Source organism: Bombus pascuorum, chromosome 10 (genome assembly GCF_905332965.1).
Source record: "Bombus pascuorum chromosome 10, iyBomPasc1.1, whole genome shotgun sequence".
NCBI lineage: Eukaryota > Metazoa > Arthropoda > Insecta > Hymenoptera > Apidae > Bombus > Bombus pascuorum.
The window spans coordinates 8,324,994-8,341,406 of record NC_083497.1 but is presented as its reverse complement, the minus strand read 5'-3'; the positions used below and the strand labels follow the sequence as shown (position 1 = coordinate 8,341,406).

General features: G+C 35.9%; 1 protein-coding gene across 1 annotated transcript in view; it reads left to right on the top strand.

Moving 5' to 3' along the window:
* LOC132911283 (uncharacterized) overlaps positions 1-15,753 on the top strand; it is an 87,141-nt gene extending 71,388 nt beyond the window's left edge. Inside the window, exons 5-7 of the mRNA XM_060967847.1 lie at positions 9,043-9,312; positions 11,616-14,531; positions 14,589-15,753. Coding sequence (XP_060823830.1) covers positions 9,043-9,312; positions 11,616-11,732 — 387 coding nt within the window. The 3' untranslated portion in view covers positions 11,733-14,531; positions 14,589-15,753. The remainder of the gene's footprint in view (positions 1-9,042; positions 9,313-11,615; positions 14,532-14,588) is intronic.
* Positions 15,754-16,413: the final 660 nt, after the last annotated feature.

Genomic DNA, 16,413 nt, shown 5'->3' with positions numbered 1-16,413 from the left:
GAGAGCTGGTGTGTTCGTCTATTTGCGTGTATATTGGCTATCCGTGTACACGATGTTTCGTGTACCGTGTACACAAGACTGAATGTAATTTGCAGGAATCTCGCAGGGGGCGGGATCTGGATCCCGCGCGGTGACATAGGACATTGAATTTCCGGCATCTCGCCGTGGTGTATTGAATCGATCAATCAGTCACATTCACGTTAATTAGCTTGTAGCATAAAGTGTTTATCGTGTCGTTTAATCCGGGTGGTGCGTTTATATTTCGCGCGGCGACGCCTTGCTTCGTATAAATTCATTTCTAGGTAATTACGCTAGCTGGTTTGACGTCCGAAAAATATTTTACCTGCAGTCGAGTCGCGAGAAATTAACGCCGGAAGCCTGTAAAGGTTATTTATTCCGTTGTTTCGTGTCTTGGTATATTACGATATTTAAAACAGATTGCTGGTTGCTTGCCAATTTCCTCGTGTCAACACTTTGTTCAAGTACTTGCACAATAACATACACATCTGTTTTAGTGGTTTTATAATGACAAGTGAATATTCTTGTAGCAAACGTTTTCACGTGCTATTGTATAGAAACAAACTTTATAGTATTATCCATTTATGGCTTGCCTTAATTCACAATTGTTTTGAAAATGTTAAAATAAGTACAATTTGAAAATATTAAGATATAATGAAATAGTATTTGATCCACTTCTGCGCGACATCCTAACTGTTATAAAATTAAGGTCATTTTCAATAAATTAGGACAGAAATTATTAAGAAGAAATTCATCGATGAAAATTACTTTTATGAAAGATTGAATGGAGAATAACAAAATTAGAAAAATTGTTGAAGAATTATTCTTGTCGAGATAACAGAGAATCTCTTGAAATAAAAATTACTTTAAACTATTTAATCAATATCTTTTGTGCCAGTTATTATTTCTGAACATGAGTGCTCTTCATTCTTAGTTTCCGTTTTCCAGATGGTTTAAGACATTCGTACAGTACAGTTTTAATCTTGTTAAAAAGATCGAACGGAAAATATTTTTATATCCAGTTAAAGATTAACGGAAGAGAATGGAACGGCTTAATGTTTATCGCGTTATCAGTAGCTGGGATCGTTGGGAATATTTACAGAAAGACTTTTACAAACACGAAACCCTATTGACAGTGTTCACTGGCGTATAGAGAAACTTTTGCCATCGGAGAGCTTCAGCTGGAAACTTGGCAGAAGTAAGTTCATTCCGGAATACGCGTCTTGATAAACATCTTGGCGCAGTTAGGTAACGTTATAGAAACGAGTCAACGACGGACTTTACGATCGTGCCTTGAGTAAAAGAGGCCGTTAAATCGTCTTATTTCTGTGAAAGAAAAAGGAAGACACGAAGAAACGTTCGACATCGTCAACCTGGAAGAAACGTGCACCCCCTTTTCGACGTTCCAAGGCGGGAAACCATACGGAAATCTCGATCCACGATGGCGTTTAAACGTCACGTAATCTGATCTTTCTGTCGATCTGATCGAAACGAAACGTTATAGCGTTTTACTGGTGGAATATCTGATTTTCCGCGTGAACACGAAACTTCCATCAAACGTTCTAGTGAATTTCAAGGTGTTCGATCGCAATTCCGGCCGCGTAGATCACGCTACAGGAATTCCGTGGAAAAAGGAGCCGGTTGGCGTTAACTTGTCCTTTCCAGCGAGCTATTTATCAGCGTCGAAGGACTGGAGGAAAGTTCGCGTGCACGTTTCGAGGAAATACGAGACGAGGAGCTTGGATATGTCTCCCCGGGGAATATCGTTGGAGTCTCTGTCTGGCCAGGCACATGGTGTAGGTACATCGAATCAGCTTTCTACTTGTTATCTCCCGGCATTTGATCTCTTTGCCATTTCCTGCTCACTCTTTTGTCCCTGGATTCTGGAGACGACGTTTCCTTCGGGGCTTCCTTAGTCGCGGTAGAAATAAAGATTCGGTCAATTGGTCGAAGAGGAGAAAGGTCCCTTTCATCGGATGATACAATCCCCTGACATGGCCATTTTACGCTGTTTCTCTCATTCAACGACTGTTGCCTCCTTAATTTTTCTGTCTGATTAAATTTTCTGGATTCCTATATTAGTTACTTAGGATGAATTGCTCCGTTATTGATTGAAATCAAAGGTCTTCAACAAGCTTTCAGTAAGTCTTTAGAAACTAAACCGAGCAATTTCGTAAATTGGAAAACAGAGGAAAGCAATATCACGATTTTAAAAATTTTTTAAAATTTATCATCTTTGTACCATATTTTAGCAATAATTAAATCTTATGGGAGTTTTTATCGTATATAGGGGAATTAAACACTAATCATGTAGCCATATAGTAAAATTAAGAAATTTAGGAAAAGTGGAGTTGATTAGTTTAGTTCAGTTCAGGGAAGTTCAAATGTTACGCTGCTTCATTAAATTTTTTTGATTTTTCCATATTACTAAGTAATTTGAAAGGAATTTTATTATTAAACGAAGGAAATACGTCTTCGTCCGGGAATGTGTCTTCGTTAAATGAATTTTTAATTAAAAGCTTGACATAGACAGTCTTTGCTGATAGTCGAACGATTTAATCTCACGAATATTCTAAGATCTTTTTCAAGAATATAGAAGGACAGCTCGGTGTCAGAATTTTTTGCAAGTTCGTAAAGTTTCGTTATCCCTGACACCGTACAAACTGCCACTTTTCGTACACGTCTTTCCCTCGCGATGTATTTTCAAGAGCTTCAACTCTAATCGAGTCTGCTCCCCAACGTCGTAGAATCGCGCTTATAAAACTTAAATGTACGGCGAGTTCGCCCCAGGACGACTTAAACTTTGACCAGCCAGCCAAATATTAACTCTTTGCACCGCAGGCTAAAGAAGAATTTCGCTCCTCCATCTTGATGAAGAGAAACTTTCCGCCGGAGTCATTGTTAGGATTCCAAATACCATGAGCAATCTTATACATATAAGTTGAAGTTTACGCAAATTTTCAATGCAAAAATCTTTTAATCAAGGCTTATCGCCGTGAAATATTAAAATCATTTATTCTACGTGAAATTAGAGATACAGAATAGACCGTGGAACTTAAATTTACATTCGGTGTCCTTTGATCTAGAAAGCAAGTGAAAGTAATAAGTCGATTAGTACTTCAATGCCTCTTCATAATGAGTTAAGCTTCCTTTAGATCAGTCAAGTCGTTCCAAATCGCCTGAACTCAAGCAACTTCTAGGTCATTTGAGTTTAAACGACTTCAAGGCAAATAACTTGTCTAATGAGAGCAAGCCTAAAAGCTTGAAACAATATTTCCAAACCGAATGAATGACTAATAGAATCCAAGTTGCTCAAATTCCAATATCTATATCTATGTATCTCCTTCTCTATTCCAAAATTTGATAAACCTTTTCTTTTTTAGTTTACGTAGGCAAATGCTTTGGAAAATGATTAAATATGAATTTTGGTATAAGCGTAAATAATGTTTAATAGTACTATATGTATCAGATTATATCAGAGTGTTACGTATCTCAGAAGAATTTTATCGTCTTCTCTAAAATCCCTCTCATCATTACTATACATTACAACCTTCATTCGATTTCAAGTAAAGATGAAAATTTATATTGTTGAAGCTTAGTTTTTGCTGTAAAAAGGATACGTACGGGCAGACTTAGAAAAGTAAATATCCGACGCAATTGGGTTAATTCCTTCGCAAAATATCTGCTAAAATTCTACGAGAAATCGACACGAGATCACCGAAAACTTCTTAACCGTTGAATTGCTTTTACGATTCCTCGATTCTTTCACAAGCAAACAGCGGAGAATGCATTAAAACCCTTTCGTGGAGAAGCAGCGGAATCGTTTCCAACGAAGATTCTACGCTGGTAAACCAAGCTCTAAAAGCGCATCCTCCTTTTCACGAACGTTTATGGTTGGTAATAGTTGGAAAGTCTCGTACCCCCGGGGCGAAAAGCCTTTTAACCGACGTGTATTTTCCATGCCCTCTTCGATTGCATGATTCCGTTGAGATTTCGCGATTCCGCGAGAGATGATCGCATCTCAAACCTCATACCAACACGATCGCATAATTGCATATGATGGATTCGTATAGAAATTGTTATGTGTAACTAGCTGTTTAATGATGTAACATTCAGATGGATGTACATTGAATTAATTAGCAGTCGGTTATTGATTGCTTTTTTTTACATTAATGAAGATCTCTCGTTAGCAGAGCGAATTATCTGATTTTGAATACTATTCACATTACAATGTTATCAAAATATTATATTATTCGTGAAAATATACGTTCATATATACAAGGTTGTATACACATATTTTTGAAGTATGTTAGAACTCCATTTATCTGAATTCCATTTATTCAAACGAAATTTTATTTAATCCTCTATCAATTGAGCTTTTGCTGCATGAATCCACTTATTTGAATGTGAGCTCTTATTATGTGAACGAGAAATAATAGGTAGTGAAGAAAATTGGCGAAGTCCTCTTATATGTACATTCCATTATACATATATCTATTCAGATAAATGGAGTTTTGCTGTTAACTGAATATACCTGAATTTTTGTACATTTAATTAAAATGGCTTTCATCTAATTTAACGCAAGCTTATTTAATTTCGTTATTTTGTGTATTGTGCGCCAAAATAAAATTTTATATGCTCTTGCGAATTCTCAACTAAATAGCGATAGGTCAGGTTCAACCGATCGGTTGATATTGCGGACTTTCAATGAGTTAACACACAAGGTAGAGATAAAATGAATATATCGAGTGTTAGTATCGTTTGATACTTTATTTGCACTTTCAGTATACACGAAGTGTTTGACGTTCTGATCACGACGGTTGTACGATCTTGTTGAGACTGAATATGGTGGAGTCTCAAACGAACGGTACGACGCTTTGATGAAGACTGTTGTAGCTGTTCCCTCCACCAACAACTCCGTCTCGTCCGTACATCCTGACTTTCCGTCCCTGGGTTTTCTTTGGTTTACCTGTACTCTCGGTGGTTCATATCCTCTGGTATTGCCAGTTGTTTGCTTATGTCTTGACCCATCGGCACTTACGGTGTTTTTTAGTCTCTTAATGATGTCCGCGTCAGGCACTTCAGACTTTCCCAAAAAGGAGAGATGTGCTGTTCGAGCCATAAACTGACGGCCACTCCAAATCTCAAACATACGTATCACCCTAAAGGCGCACTATTTTATCATACTTAATAAATTTTTCTTAATTATTAGAATGTAAAATTTCATCAATTTTATATTATCTTTTATTTCGAAATTTTCTAAAAATCGTAAGAAATTTCCATGAAACGAAAAAGGAGGAGTACTTTTAGTTTAGGTGAGTAATATTTTCATGAGTCACTGAATTTTCCTAACGGGTCCTTCAAATTACCGCGACGCATAGAAGTACCACCGCGTCTTCCTCGACGAATTCCTTCGCACATGAGGTCAGGATCATTCCAATTATTTTCTTCCAGTGAAACGGCTCCTGCATTCGCGTTGTAGTGCCGTGACTCACGATCGTTTGTACAGTGCCGCGTTGCGGCAACCAGGAGGTGGATTTTTAATGATCTGCCGTCGATAATTAAGCACGCTTGCCTCTCGTCGCAAAATTCCAATCAACCAGCCTGCACGTTTATCGAGAACAAAGGCTTAAACTCTGCAAGGTGTTACTACGGTTTTCAGCGTGTTATAAACCGCGAGTCGAATTTTTCGATGCCGTTCTTTGCGCAGAAAATTGCACAGATTCTTTTCATTTGGCGTCAAAACGGTTTAAAGTGGCTGTAATTCCTAATTTCAATGGAAGCTCGAGGTGGAAATTAGTGGAAGAACTACGCGAGCACCTCTGGACCGACGCTAATTAACGAATTGAACAGAAGCCGGGGCTCACGTTACCCTTTCTTGAGCTGACTTATCGTAGCTGCTTTATATTTCAGAGCTGATTTTCCTTAAGGGCGAAGTAGCAACCATCGAATCGATTATGTATAAAAATTTTCACGATAGAAAAAAAAAGTATAACATCACTCATGAATATTTCAGAAAAAAGATAAGAATTCTGTCATTTTAAAAATTGTGAAAAAAATTCTTATAAACATTTAAAGTCATTCAAAGTCAAGAACATTTAAACAGAATTAATCTTTCCTCAATATTAAAAAATGCAATGTCATACATTTCTCTCTTACAACTCTGTACTATTTCCTTCTGGACACTCACCGTTTTTTATTAATTCTATTGGTGATCTAAATGTGTTCGACCGTTTGCGGAGAGACGCGATCGCAAAGAAGCGCGCCAACGAGAGTCGTAAATTCCCGTTACGGTTTGATAATCGACGCCACGAATTGGTCGATCCCCTATTTCGGTTAGGATAATAGAGGTGGTTGAACTGATGATAACACTTGGTTAACAATTTAAAATATGCACTTTATTCCAACAACTTTGTAGATATAAATAGTTACGTGTGGTACGTGTAGATGTACTCTCAGCGAAGTGTAAATAGTACGGAAAACCATTCAAGAGATGGTGACTGATCTAAATACGAAAAACCAGTCAAGAGATTGACTGGTCAGCGAATGAAAAACCAATGAAGTTCGGTGACGATGTTGTCGCGAAGAAAAGCTATTGATGGGTGTGTCTAACGCAGGGGACCATCGGATTCGTTGATAGTAATTTTGGCTGGGAAACTGAGGGTAACGGTCATTGCTTCTAGTTGGATAAGAAAAAGGCTGGTGGGTAAGGATGGGTTCTGGTCACTTCCAATCAAAGCTTGCCCGTGGGTGGTATTGTACATAGGAAAACCGTTTTTCCCGTGTTTTCTGGGAATGGACAATAAATCTCAAGAATACTTCAACTAAAAACATACTTTTTTGGTCTGAAGGACCGTAACGATGAAAATGCGAAGATTCATGATAGGACTTTAAGGTCATTGAGGGTCCGTAATAAAAGTGTTTAGATATCTGGCAGTCATCTTGGACACGGTATGGGGCGCCCTATGGGGTAACAAAATGATTCGTCATTATCCTTTTCCGATCATACGACTCGAGAAATATGATCAGCAAAGAAAGCTTTAGGCTTCCTGGTAAGATTTTCCACGGGCCGAATACCAAGAGATAGCTTAAAACAGTGCAACGATGCAAACGGACAAACTGCCTACAAATTTGGTCAAATAATTTCTACCATTTACTATAACATATCCAGCTGGACAAATTATAAAGTTCAAATTAAATAATAATAATAAAAAACCTACTATAAACATTTTAATACTGTACGAATACTGCAATAAATATGAAGCTTGGATCATAGGAGGACTACCACTGATTTGATTTACTTTCACGGGATACTTGATGGATATGTCTAACGATTCTTGCTAATACTAATATATTATACATATGTTAACGTCCATAATATCAACCATATACCTCCTTGTTTGGGCAACTGGTGTCACTAGATTATCTAATGTAGCTAACAAGTTCACTGACACCTTAAATCTTTTTGGCGATTCAGTGTCTCGTTTTAAATCTAACATTTATTTAACGGATTTATTTGACGGACCTACCTCAGAGGGACCAAATAATTTACAACAAATAGGTAAATAGTGAATATTGCAAATTTTTCGATGTACAACGCAAATCCAAGACTTAAAATATCTCCCACATTTATTCTAATTTCTTAAAGAAATATCTTTCGTACATTTTCTCGTAAAACTAATCGCCTCGAACCATCCAATGCGTCAAAGAATTCAAAAGGACAGGAATACTCACGGAGAGCTTGTCACATTCCTCTTTGATAATCCACCGGAGAGGCAGAGAATTTCTTTCGGGCGCTTCTTTCTCCCAGTGTCGGGTAGAAAAAAGGGGAAAAGGGACACGGAACTTTCGGCGTGACGACGCTCGTCGTGGCATCGTTAGAAAAATCCCTTTCGCCCGTGGGGCGTGTTCGCGGGTGGAAAAGTCTCAAAGAGTTTCTTGCCAATATGAAACGAACGAGACAGCAGAAAAGAGGAGGAGGTACTTGCGGGTACGTCTTACCTCGTTAAGAGAATAATGCCCTTCCGGGGCAACCGAACAACTTCCATCGCGGTAGACTAACGAGAGTCAACGATGCAGACGAGCAAAAAGGAGCACGACCACCCTTAACAAAAGCCAATCAACCCCTTCGAGTTTATTGATGCGACCCTTTGAAGTTAAGAATACTCAACAATGATTAAGGATTTTGTCAAGGCTTTAGCGAACGACCAATTTACCTGTTTAACTGCTTGCTTAAACGGTTCAAATGTAAGAAATCGGGTAAAATAAATCAGCAAATAGTTGTAAAAAGATATTTATTTTATACTTGGTTCAATATAAACAAATGTACAGAGAAAAACATTACGAGTAAGATTTTGCAAATAAAATAGTGTAACAATACTTAAAAAATATTGGATCAAAGGAGTTTGACGAAAACCATATTTCGGTTTCGATAAGATACAATATTAATATTGTCAAAATTACTTACATGTTCTTAACGATTCCAAAATAAAGAAAATTGAGATACATTCTTGTGGAAAAAATGGCGATATAGAGCACGAAACTTTCATACAAACGATATTTATTTTATACGCGCTTCGATGCAGAAATATATATAAAGAAGGATAATGTGAATAAAATTTTGAAGAGATAAAATAGTAGTATATTCGAAATTTATGTTGGTAACATGAAACGTATATGTAGATGCATATAGAAATTCCGATATATCTTGGTATCGAAAAGTACTTTTCTGTGTCCCTACTCGTAACTACGACAATAAACGCGCCGGAGTACATGGGCGACTTTATATGAGAAAATAATGCTTCAGGAGAAAAATTGCTCTGCAGAAAATTTTTATTCTTCACGAATTTATTCACGATCTCATATATACACATTTCCTATGCTGATGTGGTAACTGTGGTTATAAAACTCCTAAAAAGATTCTTTGAAAATTCATGACTCTTCTATCGTCTTAAAATCAACTTTCATATCTTCAACGATTAGAATATTTCATTTGTAGGACTAATTGATAATATTTGACTGCAGGACATGGACATGCTGCAACTGTTCGCCTCGCCGGCGGGACGAGCGTTGCTCACCAGTGACAATCGGCGGAGAGGATCGACGTCGACCTCCTCCTTGTCTCGAGAGTCCTCTTCGAGGCTGAAGAGAGGCAGAAGACCATCGGGTACAGTCAGTGCGCCGACCACACCACCAAGGCAACGGAAATCGAGCGCGGAACTGTACAAAGAAGCTGTCGAGATTCTTGGTCTTACCTGTTCGTTGACCGATAGCTGCCCATGCATCGATTGTCAGGTAAATACACATATGTTCTACATGATTTAATATAATAAAATGTGTATCCATAACGTGACAAAGTTATGAAATTTACAAATCAAACAATAACAATTATCTCGTATGTGGAGGTCAGAAAATTTTATAGAACTTTTTTTTTTAAGGAATCCAACTTTACTTAATTTTTAGATTCCACAAATGTAATTATAACGAGGTATCGTTCTAGTTATAATGATAAAAATTACACTATTTGATTAAAGCATTTATGTGAAGATTACATATATCTCCTAAAGTACATTTAGACGGTAGTAAAATATTTTAACTCTGAACTAATGTTCGTACGTGCTCCATTACAGCGGTCAGTTTTAGGGTCACTATAACACTCTTTCGTAATAAAAGTGATACTCCAAATTGCTATATAAATTCGACGATATTTTTCCATTGTACATGAATTTATATTTCTTTAACCTTTTCAGGATTAACTTCTTTCATAGTCATAAAATATGTCTTTTGTATTAATAGTTAACAATAGGAAAATATCCTCTTGTAGGGTTTTGTAAAGAAGATACAATGCACTAAAATTCGAGACCGGTTTCATTGGAAATAGATACATTTATTGTTTAGTTAGGTAACAATTTATTAAAGTACAATATATCACGTAATGAAGAAAGTTTTTTTTTTTATTTTATTTTGGTTTTTACAATTTGTCCTGAAGGACATTTGGTAAAGTGTTATATCTCATTGGTAAATAACGAAAAAATAAAATAAAATAAATATAGCATGTGGGTGGCTACCCCCAGCGGGGTGCCAGCTTCGTGTTTTCTAAGTTATATCTTTTATGTACATAATGAAGAAAGTGAAAGGAAAAAATGAAAACGTAGAAATTTCCTTTAATTTGTTACAAGTTATTATTCATTTTATTCGTTGATATAAAAACTTGTATAATGTGATGGTATCTCTTCAAGTTAAAAACATTCCAAATAAAAGTTCAGTTTCTTCTAGTTCTTTTTTCGAAATGGCGGAAATTACAACACGTAATTGCATCCATTCACGAACTCACTCACGCGACGCGTGCAATTAGCGCGAGTCAGAGAGTATAATCTTGGAAATTAAGAGGATATTGTCTCGATTTTAGAACTAATTGCCTAAAGCTCCCGGTGTGCCAATTATAGCCGAGGCGAGGTGGTTCCCATTGATTAGCCATTTTCTCGACCAAACGCGTAAATATTTCTTTGCCCCAGTTTTCCGCTTGCGCGACCGCGATCAGCTGGTGTTCTCGTTTCGGAAAACCAATGAAAGAAAATGCAACGTAGAAACTTGGCGTCTGAATTTAATTAAAAATTTTATTGCGTATCGGTTAACCTACTACAATTTTCTTTCCACCGGAAATTTCGCACGGTGTGCGAGCTTGTTTATGGAATCTCGGAATAACTAACGAGAAAGATCTCTTCCTCTATTTTTACTCGCGATAGAATATACATATGCGGAGACGTTAATGAGACTGTTAGCTTTTTTTTAGTTCACCTATTTCTCAGCCCGTGACAAAGAAAACTGTGTATTTTCGAGAATTTACGGTCAGAGAATTTTCACATTGAGTTTGCTTTCCAAGGCCGACGCTGGTTGGCATTGAACTTCCAAGGTTAAATATTTTCTTTTGCGTGCACCTCCGAGGGTAGACCCTTCGACCTTTTAATGGTTAGCTTAACTACACAATTAAAGCCCTTTTGGTTAGAGAGCTTAATGTCGGAAAGCTCGCCACCTCGAATTACTCGATAACGAAAAGCTTTGAACTTATAGGCTAAAAGTTGAAAAAACTTTGACCTGGGAAATTGAATGTCGCAAAGATCGAACCTCGGAAATTTAACGTCGAAGAGCTTTAGCCTCGGAAATTTAATGGCAAGAAGCTTTGACCTCGGAAGTTCAATACAGTAAGAAGACTTATTATCCAAGCATATCTTATCTAAGCGATAATACTTAATGTTTCAGATAATATTTAACAATCCAATAAATTTTCATCAATTCAAATCATTTTTTATCTGGTTATCTATATTTTAGATTTACTAAATAACATTGTCCAAGAAATTCAGCTATTCTGTTTGTAACTAAATAATGCGAATAATGAAGATCTCGTTGTACCAAAAATTTCTCATCGCCAAAATTCTTCCTCTTCTATTTTTTGTTCTTCCTTTTTTTTTTCTTTTTTTCTTTTACAAATTACTCCGTCACTTGTAAACACACGTTTTCCAACTAAATTCAAAGAACATAATCCACTAAAAAATATCAATTTTTTTATCACGATGAAACATTATTCGTCTCTTTTTCAGAGTAATTATTTCGACTGCGACGAAGATTTCGGCGATGCGAGAACGGAATTGGCTGCAGGCACGCCCATCCTGCTGGACCACGCTTTGTCACATCCATTGACGTGTTCCATACAGTAGCAGCTGAATATCGCGTTTCGAGTACGACTTTACATCCGCCTGTTCTGCCATCTGACGAAACGGAAATCATCGAGGTGTCGAGGATCCATCGGGAACGCTGAATTCAGAGCAAAGTGGGAACGCGTGTACTTGAACGTGTACAGCGTGTACGTTTAACGCCTGTACTTTGATCTCTGAAAACTCTCAAAACGAGAAGATCGCGTGAATTAGAAAATAGAAACGAGTATATAAAGAGCTGAATCTTAAATACTGGTTTTTCAATAATTTCGTTAAATAATTTTGTAAAAGGAAGACGAAAAACTTTCAACGCGCCGAAAATCTGCACCAAGGTCTTGATTCTCATCGATATGCTTCTGAAAATGTTCACGCGTCTTCTTCCAACGTCTGATATTGCGTTCATTAAGTTCTTCGGCGATATAATAGATTGTAATCGATTGTATGTATGTACGTGTACAGGAAACGCTAACGTTATATTATATTATATGATGAAACGACGTGTTAATAACCCTAAGATTTTGTATGTTTCAATTGCGTTCAATTGTAAAATCGTTAAGAATTTACTTGCTAGTAACAGACACGAAGTTTCGATCGTACTTAACACAAGCGAAGAGCAGGGGTTTCCGACTTGGAAAACGCGATCTCATGTGATTCATTCGATCATCGTTCTCCTCTCGATGGAACACGATATTAATTATAACGATAATTAAAAAAAAAGAAAAAAAGAAAAAAAAGAAAACGAGACACAACAATCGCGAATGATAAATATATAATTTGTGGACAATACATCGTAACGGAATAAGTCACTGCTCCGATTGTTTCTCCTCTTTTTATATGAAACGAAGAAAAAGATAATAACGCAGGCTTACGTTATTACGTATCTAGGAATATCTATGTACAAAATATGCCCCCTGAATGTACAACAGTTTGCCGGTAATCGCTCCTGGCTGCTAAAAATTGATGGAAACAAATATCGAGATAACAAACAAACATACAAAAAAAGAGATAAATCTAAAAAATCGAAATTCATCGTTTCACGTTTTTATTATTAAATATTTCTATATATATTGTCATCGATACCGAATAAAAATATCTAACGCGACCTTAAATTTCGAGCAAAAATTTCTGTGCGCGCGTACGGAGGAAAGAGAAATAAAATATATAATAAATGGTATATATCGAAAAAATACAATATGCTCGTCTGGCTCAAATTCGACGAATTTATTTATCGTCGCGAAACGATACACATGCCAAATGATATAAAAAAAATGCGCCAAATTTCTATATTAATTAGCGATAACGATACTAAAAATAAATAATAATAATTAATATTTAATGAACGATAACCCTAATAATAATACTAATATTAATAATAAATTTCGATCTAGTCGGAAGGTGTAACGTGATTGAGACGTTTATTAGGTAACATTTAAATCGTTTGTCGACGTACACGATATATGAGGATTATATATATATATGTAATATATAATATATAAATATATATATATATATTATACACATATACGTGTATACATACACATTATATTTACTACACGTTTTATTATTATACTTATTCGATTAAGTCTAGTAGGGTATATAGGGTTGTTGAACGTTTATGAGCTCGCAAACAAGCCAAACTAAGGAAAAGCTAAAAGATGATTAAAGAGAAAAATGAAAACCAGAAATAGAAGGAAAAATAATACTAAAGGAAGAAGCGTAACGCGTTGATACTTAGAATTTATATACGTGCAAAGATCGATACGTATGCGTCGAACATATATATCTGTGTGAATAAGTTTTCTGAAACCGATGCTTTTCGTTAAGTGTTCCGCGTTTAAGTTATTTAAACACGTCGACTGCCGTTTGCGATTCTCGCCGATGAGAGAGCATCGTTAATTTTAATGACGTTCAGAAGTTTCTTCTTCAAACTTCGCCGTTCAGCTAACAAAATTACGGTTTATTCTGTCTGCCTGTAGTATCGTGAACGTTATTAAAAAACTCACGTCTATTTCCTACAACGTGACATGTAACTTTCGGGCATGTGTAATTACGAATTAAATAATATAAAGAGTGTTTACAATTTCCTGCCAAGGTTTCGTTCGAAATTTCAATTGTAAAGTAAGAAGAAAAGAGGCAAAGTTTTATTTGCGACAGTCGACGTAACACACGAGAATCATGACTATGTATAAGCGACGTAACGATAAACGAAGCTAGGCCTGAGTTATGTAAAATCGTAGATGGACTGAAAGAAATCAAAAAGAACAAATATACGAAAGGAGAGATATTGTAAAAAGGGCTGGACACTTTCTTGAGTGCTTCTTTATAAGAGAAAGAAGAAAGGAAACAAGAACATGTATTTACTTACGTATATCTAAATCCGCGTAAAAGATGAGTGAAACAAAATGAGAGAAAAAATCATGTTTAAGAATGCAAGTGCCAAATTAAAATTTAATCGTGCGACGCTCGTAAGCTTAGTGGTTCGCTATCGAAATCTCTTCTTAAATTATCCGATAGATTACGAGTTAAGGGAAGAAACGACATGATAGGGCTGAATATTCGCAAATTTTACCAAACTTTACAAATCTTTAAACATGTTAAACGCATCGTGCTTCCTCTTTTAGAGGGAAAGGAAGAGGCATGTCGAATCTTCGATAAAATAAAAATAGATTCAATAAAAAGAAGATGATATATTCGACCATTTTATAAGTAATGTGGTCTTCCTAAGAGTCGAGTTTAATATAATAGAACTCGCCATGAAAGTTTTATAAAAGGGGAATAGAAAACTTAAAAGAAAGATTGCAAGTATCTGAGAATGACAAAAGTGACGGGAGATACATGACTGATTTGTTACCGACTGAGCTAACACAAGATATATCAAAATCATATTAACATTGCATTGGAGAAGCATTTGAAATTTACTTCTTTTTCTTTCAGATATAATTATATTATTACATAAATAATATTCTATGTATAATTGTTTTTGAGTTAAACATTATACATTCATATGTTATCCTAATTTTGACGCTGCTCATACACGAAAATTTAAAAAAGAACGTATTGCTTATAAAATGACCTGATATACATTAATCGTAAAAATATCTCAGTGAACTTGAAACAATTTGATCAAGTTTTATACAGCTCCAGCGACGAGTCCTAAGCTTCTACGTGTTTTATTACGTTACCGTAAACGAGGATGGGCTGAAATGAAAAAGTTTCAGCCACGATTGCTTTCTTTTTTACAACGAGACAAGCTGTCGTAGAGATGAAAGCCTGTCACATTTTACTGATCCATGATCCCGCTACGTTTGTGGAGAGCTTTCAACTTTTTTATCGCTGCCATTTTTTCGTCGAATTGTTTCGTGTATTGTTCACGAAAAGAAGAAGACTTTTAAGATAATTTTTCGTTCGTAATACGAGTTCATTTTGTCTACTCGAAGAAGATAGTTGTAGAGTCACGTTTGTATAATCAGAAATATTATCACGACGTTGTTACGTGTAGATAGAAGGGAATTAAACGATTTTTGATCAACTAGTTACGAACGGAAGAGCGTCGAAGAAATGACAGATTTGTTGTAAATTTAATTCACAAGTATCGTTACTTGTTAAAGCAGTTAGTAATTCAAAGTTGTTGAGATCTGTTCCACTTTTTTCAAAGTCGTTCTTGTTACTTGAGAAACCTCGCATTTCCGCCTCTCTTCCAGTTGAATTCAAACAGCCAATCGACATTCTAGGTCGTTCGTTTTGCGCGATCGTCGAATTGGCCTTCTCTCATCGACGAAAGTAAAAGAGCAATTAAGCAATCTTTTTCCCAAGAATATTTGAGAGAAATGCGTGAAATCCTTGCAAATGATGTAACGATCTTAAAAATAAAAAGATGGGGGAAAATAATACGTGGCTTCTAATCGTTTTATAGTAATGTAAGCCGTAATTAAGACGAGAAAAATGATTCTTGCAACACGCAGCGGCGTACTCTTGGATATGACTACTATTAAAATACGATAAAATATAAATCATGCTCATTTTATTTACCACATTCCTTCATTAAATTTATAATGTAATTTCTAAAGTCTAATACATAGTATAAAATTTGCTTATAACATACTCATAATTCTAGTATAACACACTGGATAGATCTATGAATCTCACTAGTTGCAATTTTAATTTTAACAAATGTCTTTAAAAGATAAATAATTTTTTGACACCAGTAGCTGTTGTACCATCGGTTGTTGTAGATGCAATTTCCTATGCCAGCAGATAGCAACATATTTTAAACTTACAAATGATGATACCATCTACCGATAAGATAAACGCAGGAGGTACAAAAATAGAATAGCGTTTGGCGTCACTTAAGATTTATGTCGCATGCCGGACCGTCTATGCAAAATTCAAGGACGAGTAAAATTCTGAGGCAACGGTTGTCTCTAGAAATTCTACTTTCTCTATAATAAGCATAACGATACTTACATTCAATACCTTATATTCAATAATAAAGGATGTAAATAACTACTGTAAACCAATTTTTAGCATTATCATCGTATTATGTTAGTATATCTCGTAGCATACAAAATTTCTAAGAATTAATAACGCAATGGAAATAGTAACGCACGAGAGATTTCGCAATGAAAAAATGAGGGCGCAAGGCCCATTGATACAGGCCGTTTCATAACCTATTTATTACCGTAAA